Source organism: Tupaia chinensis, unplaced genomic scaffold (genome assembly GCF_000334495.1).
Source record: "Tupaia chinensis unplaced genomic scaffold, TupChi_1.0 Scaffold145148_1, whole genome shotgun sequence".
Taxonomy (NCBI): domain Eukaryota; kingdom Metazoa; phylum Chordata; class Mammalia; order Scandentia; family Tupaiidae; genus Tupaia; species Tupaia belangeri.
Window position 1 is genome coordinate 584,539 of NW_006205008.1, and position 8,715 is coordinate 593,253.

Here is an 8,715-nt window from a genome sequence, read left to right on the forward strand (position 1 = left end):
GCTGAAGCAGTTTAGACAGTGGCAGAAAGGAAGCCACCGCCCGGGTTCTGTGGCTTGAAAAGTTGGCCTCACTTCGTATTGGCCTTTTGTTTCGACTTTTTGGAATTTTCCCGCGGTCGTTCGGCAGCGGAGCCGCGCGCGCGCACGTGCCCGCAGTGCATCCTGGGGCCTGGCGAGCGGCCCCGCGCGCTCCCGCTGCATCGCGGGAAAATTGCGGTGAATTTAGGGCCGGTGGGGCGGGGCGCAAGCCCAGGCGGAAGTCGGCCCGGCCGGGCCTGTCGCGCTGGGAGTCCGCCGTGGCCTGTGTGTGTTCCCCGCTCTTTTCCGGAAGGCTCTCGGGCGACGAGGACCCGGGAAACAAGTCCCGGGGTTTTCAATCCGGCTATTGCCCGTCTAACATTCTGTTCAAGATGTGAACTAAGAATCAGCCCTGCAGTGTAGCCGAGGCTTCGTAAAGGGGTGAAACCTCTAAGCACAGCCTGGGATGTGATATTCCTAACTGGTCTCAACAGCAACAGAAAGGCATGCTTCCTCCGTTAACGATCCCCCAGGGCGCCAAATCAGTTCCATACAGTTTGGATTCGGGGTTCACATCAGTTCAATGCTGTATTTAAGCCACTTACATAAATAGAAAGCAGCATTTCCGTTCATGTCAATGGTATTAGCCTGTCTGGGTAGTTTTACTTTTTTGAACCATTGAACCTGGTAATACTGAAGGTTTTTCATAAATGTTGGAGCTGTTTAAAAAGAGAGAAAGAAAAAAAAGTACCAAGAATCTGGGCCTAAAACTTTTTAAATTTCTTAAGTCAACGTCTCACAATCATAAAATTACGATTTCACATGTGTTTGCAAAGAAAGCTTATCTACCAGTCAGTGTATGCATGTAGTAAAAACAGCTCAATTACTGAAACACTTCCAACTATTAGGATGAAGGAATATCAAATTTACCAAAGAATACATGTAATTCAGTGATAAAGTAATTTGCCAAAATTAAGCAGCATTTAAATGATAAAGTTACTGTGGGGGATAGTGGCAGTAACAATTTTTTTAAAATTAAAGGGAAGTATCACAGGAACCTGATCCAGAGTTTGAGACAAAGTTGGCAGAATCTGCAACTATATGTGGGGGTCTTTTTTTTTGGAGAGGTTTTTGCTATAGGGCGCCTGCGCTCGCCAGACAGAGAGAGAGACAGAGAGACAGAAAGTGAGAAATCACCCCCCCAGGGGGGATGGCCACACTGCAATCCCTTCCCTTCTCCATTCTCCTCTAGGGATCTTGGGCACGCACGCACATGCGCCTGGCGTGAGTTTAAGCCACTGGGTCCCGGACTCCGTGGTTGACTACGTGGGAGTCCAGCGACATAGCCATTACGCTAACTGCTGGTCCCTGTGGGGGTCTTTAAAAAGCTCATGGAGGGCCCAGTAGTGGCATGGCTCTGGATACCCACATGGATGACCATGGTCAAGACCGCAGTTCCAGAGCTGGACCTGGCAGTTTGCTTTGTTGCTTTCCCTTTCTCTCCCTCTCTCTCTCTGGTCAAGTTTAAAAATAATAATAACAAATAGAAATCAATAAATAATAATTCTTTTAAAAGTCTGTGGAATTACCTATCATAAAAAAGCTATGCATGAGTTTTGAAACTTTGCACCAAATAAATTTATATTTTATTTTTACATTTCCACAGACTTCTGAAGTGACTTGAGTATTAAGAGCAAATATTTAAATCCATTCTTGAAACAAATTTTTTGAAGTACCTTCACTGTTAAAGAATTAGGTATTTAAATCCACTCTTGAAACAATTCCCTGCTAATGAAAAAGGCCTGTGCTTTTTCATGTGTGCATATTTTGATGTGGGTGAATTGATAGCAGGTCCTATGTAGACATAGACATGCTTGAGTGGCACCCCTCAGTAGCACCTTGGCCATAAGAAAGTCCGGTCTGTGGTATCAAATCATAAGTGAGTTAATGTTTAAGTCCTTATTTACCAGCAAGGAAAGCAATTAAACCATTTTTTTAGAGCAAATGTCTATTTTGATACTCAAATCCCTTTGCATATTTGTTGAAAAGTCATTTTATTGTTTGTAATTTTTTTAAGAGAGGTTTTTTTACTATAGGACATGTATAGTTGCCAAAGAGACAGACAGAAAGCTAGAAATCACCCCCCCTCCCAGAGGAGATGGTCATGCCACAATCCCTTCTCCTCCATTCTCCTCTTGAGATCTCGGGCACACATGCACACACACCCAGCGTGAGTTTGAAGCCACTGGATCTGGGACTCAAACTATGGTTGACTATGTGGAAGTCCAGCAACGTAACCATTACACCGTCTGTTAGGTCCTTATTTGTAATATTAATAATTGAAGTTAGGCCAGACTAAGGTGTGACAGTTAAGGCACCTGGATCCCAAAAGGTGACAGTGTAGTTCAAGTCCCAACAGCTTAAGAAACAAAGGGTATGGGACGAACAGATAGCATAGCAGTTATGTCACAGTACTTCCACATGGCTGACCACAGTTCAAGTCCTGCACCCAGTGGACTGAAAATCATGCTGGGCATGTGTGCATGCGTGCCCAAGATCCCAAGAGGTAAATGGAGGAGAAGGGATTGCAGTGTGGTCACCCCCCACGGGGAGTGATTCCTTGCCTTCCCTCTCACTGTGTGTGTGTGTGTGTGTGTGTGTGTGTGTGTGTGTGTGTATCTCACTCTGGTGAGCACGTGGCCTAGGACAAAAATCTCTTAAAAAGAGAAAGGAAGAAACACTGGGCACCTGTGTGTGTGACCAGAATCCCAATAGGAGGGAGAAATGGAGAAGAGATTGCAGTGTGACCATGCCCCAGGATAATGGTCTCTCGTTTTTCCCTTTCTCTCTATCTATCTGTCTCTCTCCAGCAAGTGTGAATTAAAAAAAATTGAGATCTGCTCTTATTGCAACTTTATGTCTTTTTAATTCAGTAGTTAATAAAGAATTTCTAGGCTGGAGCCAGCAGGTGGCGTGGTGGTGGAAGGCACTAGACTCCCACATGGCCAACCAGTGTTCAAGTCCTGGACCTGGTGGCTTGCTTTCTTAACTTCCCTCTCTCTGATCAAATTGGAAAATAATAATAAATGTAAATAAAATAACTTTTAAAAAAAGAAGAAGATTTTCTAGGCTCATCCAACTTTGCAGCATATGAAATAACACCATGTTTAGGCCTAATTAATTTGGATCTAAATGGGACACATATATAAGTCCAAATTCAAATATTTGTGGATTTATATCCATTCATTTTATCTGATGTCCACATGTATGGAGCTACCCTTACTAATAATTTAAGCACTAACAAGATGATCACTTAGTAAAATGCCTGAAAGTTTTCCAGAGAAACAAATACTTCAGTGCAAACTTTATTTTTAATTGGATCATAAAATTTAGTATATGTGCCTCTGGAAACAGTTGCATTGTAGTATGGATCCCAATCACAAATAATATGACAAAAGTGAAAAGGTATTTTAAATGAAAACTATTATATTTTTTACCTGAAAGGTTTCTATTATAGAAGGGAAAAACACCATCAACTGAGTGCCACCAACTTCTTCACTTTATCAAACCTTCCTTCAAACAAAGGCTGGTCAACAAACAAACAGAATCAAGTGTCCTGGATTCCACACTGTGGAAGTCCATGTAGTAAGAACTCCAACTTCGAGGTCAGCTGGTGGCACAGTGGTTACATTGCTGGACTCCCACATGGCCAGCCATGGTTAGAGTCCTGGACCTGGTGGCTTGAACATCATGCCAGGTGCATGTATTCATGTGCCCAAGATCCTGGGAGGAGAATGGAGGAGAAGGGATTGTGGTGATTTCTCACTTTCCTTTTCCTTTCCACTCTCTCTCTCTGTGTCTCTGACAAGCACAAGTGCCCTAACTCTCATTCGGCATCTAACACTTAACACTATCTGAACTATGGTTTTGATATTTACCCTTGGCATACCTCAATTGCGAATATTTTATGTGTGTTTATTAATTTGCAGGCACTGGTCTGATTTCTTTACTCGTGCTAGTTCCTTGAATTCTCATGGAGATCTTATGTGGTAAGTCATTTTCCAGTTTCACTGATAGAGAAACGGATACACAGGGGAATCTCTTGCGGTGCTATTGGAAGCTGGCTTCAAATTCAGGTAGATTAACTGGTGTTTGTGCTTCTCACTGCTTGTTATGAGCAAGAGCTCCTGCCCCAGGCTGATGGGATGAAAATAAGAGATGGGGTGATGTGATCCCAAAGGCTTATGGACTCTAATCACTACGTTGCTTTCCCACTAAAACATTCCAACTAGGGAAATGTAAGTTGAATTAGAGAAGAAAACAATGAGAATAATGTTGGTACAGAAATAGTTCAAGACAAGGAGCAAGTAGGGAGACTAGCAGTTAGCATAATGGCTATGTCGCTGGACTCCCATGTAGTCGACCATGGTTCGAGTCCCAGACAAAGTGGCTTAAACTCACGCTGGACACCTGTGCATGTATGCCCAAGATCCTGAGAGGAGAATGGAGGAAAAGGGATTGTGGTGTGGCCATTATTCCCCCTGGGGGGTGATTTCTCACTTTCTGTCTCTCTGTCTCTCGCTGTCTTCCTGGTGAGCACACACGCCCCATAGCAAAAACCTCAAAAAAAGAACTGGAGCAAGCAGGGCCCAGCCTGTGACATGATGGTTAAGAAGACTAGATCCCACGTGACCAGCTGCACAGTTCAAGTACCAGATTTGGTGGCTTGAAAAACATGCAAAGGGGAACGAGCAGTTAGCGTAATGGCTATGTCGCTGGACTCCCACGTAGTCGACCACGGTTCGTGTCCTGGACCCAGTGGCTTAAAACTCACACAGGATGCGTGTGCGTGCCCAAGATCCCGAGAGGAGAATGGAGGAGAAGGGACTGCGGCGTGACCATCCTCCCTGGGGGGTGATTTCTCGCTTTCTGTCTCTATGTCTCTCTCTGTCTGGCGAGTACATGCGCCTTATAGTGAAAAAACCTCTCAAAAGAAAAAAAAACATGCAAAGCACATGTGCCTGAAATCCCGAGAGGAGAATGGAGAAGGGATTGTGGCATGGCCATCACCCTGGGGGAATGCTTGCTCATTTTCTCTTTCTGTCTCTGTCTTTCTCCAGGGAGTACACACATCCTATAGCAAATTTTAAAAAAAATTTTTTCCAGTGGAGCCAGTAATAGTGAAGGTCTTTGATCTGCCACCTGGAAGGGAAAAAGCACTTGAGGTCAAGAAACATGGGAGTGCACATTAATGGGAAAAGGGATGTATGTTCAACAGTACCTGCTCTCCCCCACTCCCCCACACACATGCTCACACCGGTGGCTCAGCTAAAGGGATGCACTCAGGAGGACAGGGTTGTCCTAGTCCGCCCCCACTGTTTGCAACAGCAAATGGTACCAGAGTTAGTAACCTGACCCTCACTGAACCAATCAAACTATTGCTGGGGAATTTAGAATGGCAACACGAGAGATTATATCACCTCTATACCACAGAGACAAAGCCTCGTGTCAACCAAAGTTATTGGGGGAAGAAAAAAACATGACTAGCAAAGAACTGGTTCTCTGATTGGCAGAGAAAAGTGATAAAGAAATTGTGAAGCTATGTTACCTTGTAAGAGAGACTAGCTTCCATTTCTAACTTACTGATACTGGTTAAGCTTATTTACTTCCAGAGAAAGAAACCTCCCTCAACAGGGTCTTGATGTGTGATGCACCCCCACCCTCAGCCAACCCTAGATCACATGCATATGTGTGCCCAGCATACCCAGGAGGTCTCTGAATACAAACCAGGACCCTTCCCATATGGAGAGCACTATGCACTATGTTTTACTTCTGTGCCACCGTTTGGTCCCCTTAAGGGCAATTTTTACAAATAGGTTTTTGCTTTAGGGCTCATGCCCTCACTGGAGAGAGAGACAGAGACAGAGACAGTAAGAGAGAAAGTGAAAAAGCACCCCCCCAAGGTTATTATAAGGATATGATGTTATAAGGCATATATATATATATATATACTGATTGGACTAACTTTGGACTTCTTTTACAATAAAAAAAATTAAGTGTCTATTTTGTTTAAACTACTGTTATTGCAGGTCCCTGTGATTGGCAGCTCAACTCAGCTGAGGCACTATAGTAGGATGTAGAGCTATTGTGATGAAAAAAGAGGAAAAAAATGCCCTCTGCCCTCATGAAGCTTACTCTAGCGAGGAGAGAAGCTTCCTTTAATTGATCAGCATTACCCTCTTTTTTTTTTTTTTTTTTTTAGGTTTTTACCATAGGGTACATGTACTCAACAGAGAGAATGAAAGTGAGAAATTATCCTCCAGTGAGGATAGCTACAACACAATCCCTTCTTCTCTATTCATTTCTTGGGATTTCGTGGAAACATGATTTTCAGGCCACCAAATCTAGGACTTGAGCTACAGTGGCCCATGTGGGAGTCCAGTAGCCTAACCACGATGCCACCTGCTGGTCCCTCAATATCTCCTCGTTTTACAGCATAGATGAAGAGATATACGTAATTAAAATGAGGTCAACTCAAGAGAGTAGCAAGTCCCATTCAAAACAATAAAACTGAAGGGTTCTAAACAATACCAGGAGACAAGACAGAAAATTCTCTTATCTAATTATTAAAAAGTCTGTGAACTTTGTAGAATGGAGAAACAACTCTATCATTGTGCAACTTTAGACACAATTCCCAGAAAACAAAAACCCATCCTTCTTTTTCCACTAAGTATCAATACACCCTGTTTTAAAAGAACTTTAGCCAATGTTAGTCCAATTTTCCTTTAAAATATGCATTCCTATTTAGAGCATGCATGCCACCAATCATGGTATGTTATAACTAATATAGTGCATTTTTTATTACCTACAGAAAGTAATTAGTTACATTTTAAAATGAGCACATGGCTTAAAAATAGTTTTCCTCATAAGTATTTAATAATGATTCATTTAGCATGAAATTGATGTTAAAGCACTGCTAAGAATAAGCATTTAAAAAATTCCAATTGAAAACAAAAAATTATGCAGAGTTGTGATTTGATTAAGCCTGGCAACCATTAAATCAAATCTAAGTAAATTTCATCTCATTCTTGTATATTTCAGATAGACCCTTTAATTCCCAAAAAGACTAGGTAACTATTGGTGCATTAAATTAAGGTTGCAGTTCACGCAAGTCGTATGACTTCTTCATGATAAAGGAACAAACTTTGAACAACACTGATAGGTGTATATAGTATACTATCGGTCCTCAGGATCCAACATCTATGCAGGCAAGTGAAAGAAACTAAGATTCAGTGAGCACCTACTCTGTGTCAGTCATTCATTAGGTACTTTATTTTATTTTTTTTTTGAAACAAAGTTTTAATTTTTATTTTACATATTTATACATAAAACTTTCAAGGAACCCTCTGAATCCAACAGAATGTTAATAGCACATCTAAAAAGGAACTTCAGGTAGTCAACATCACAAAATGTTGAAAACTGATTAAAATATACATATTACGAAGAGCTACAACTTCACTACGAGGCAGGCATGTATGTTTTGACTTGAATAGCACCGTCATTTACAGTTCTTTAAAACTACAGTGAAGAATGAAAGTAGTCCATGGGAAAATACGGCTCCAACGTAAAACCTCCAAACAAATACGAATAAAGTTAAAACTACCCTCTTGGGTTAACCATGATTTGGGATGGTATAAGTACTGTACATTTTCTGTAACAATAGTTTATTAAAATGCCTGATATTAAGTGGCACAAGTACAAAATTAAAATAAATTAAGAAGCAAAGGCCAATCACTGGACGTTAAGCTTCAGACATTATCGATGACTAACACTGATGTTTCTGCGCCATCTTCAATAACAGCATTTTTACAATCACAGAAGCAAAAGAAATGCTAGCTTGACCCCTGGTGGGTGGCTTCTTTTCACTTTGCAGGCATTTTCTCTGCCATGTGCTTCTGCTGACTTTCAGCATGTGTGGTCAAGTCTTCGATGTCCACCAGCATGGCGTCCTGCTCTGTGTGCAGCTCATCCCGGATGAGGAGCAGCTGGACCAAGTCTTCATTCAAGCTTTCTTTCTGGGAGTAGAGATCATTGACTATCACTTGTAGCTGCCCAATAGTCATGTCTCTCAGGTCAGTGGGTTTCAAACTTCTTTTCATCAAGCATTCACTTATGTGAGGCAGAAGGTCAGCCACAGGAGACTTTTTCCTGTTCTGTTTTTCCACTTCTACTTGCATTTTGGCCATTGGTTTGGCCATGGTAAGGGCCATTTTGGCTTCTGCTTGCAATTTCTTTTGCCTTGTGAGGAAGTCCATGTCATCCAAGGATTCGGATTCCTCTTCAGCAGTGTCTCTGTCAGAATAGGAAGAACTCTGTTTGCTCATCGGAGATAGGGGGGTGTCCAAGCTGGTTTCAGTCTTACTGTCCTCAGCATCGCTGTCCTTATGGCTGCCACTGTCTTTGACAAAGCAGATCTGCAGGTTCATCCCACCAGTGTCTCTGTCAGAATAGGAAGAACTCTGTTTGCTCATCGGAGATAGGGGGGTGTCCAAGCTGGTTTCAGTCTTACTGTCCTCAGCATCGCTGTCCTTATGGCTGCCACTGTCTTTGACAAAGCAGATCTGCAGGTTCATCCCACTCTGCAGCCGGGAGGAGAGGCTTGGCTTCCCACTTTTTCTACAGCTGGTATAAATTCCT

The 8,715-nt window shown here is 42.4% G+C and overlaps 1 protein-coding gene across 1 annotated transcript; it reads right to left on the reverse strand.

Annotated features, from left to right (window-relative positions):
• Window positions 1–7,371: 7,371 nt before the first annotated feature.
• On the reverse strand, window positions 7,372–8,651 carry LOC102476484 (schwannomin-interacting protein 1-like). Its single transcript, XM_027768007.1, has one exon. The coding sequence runs from the start codon at window positions 8,649–8,651 to the stop codon at window positions 7,941–7,943; it is 711 nt and encodes a 236-aa protein (XP_027623808.1). The 3' UTR covers window positions 7,372–7,940.
• Between the last annotated feature and the right edge of the window lie 64 nt (window positions 8,652–8,715).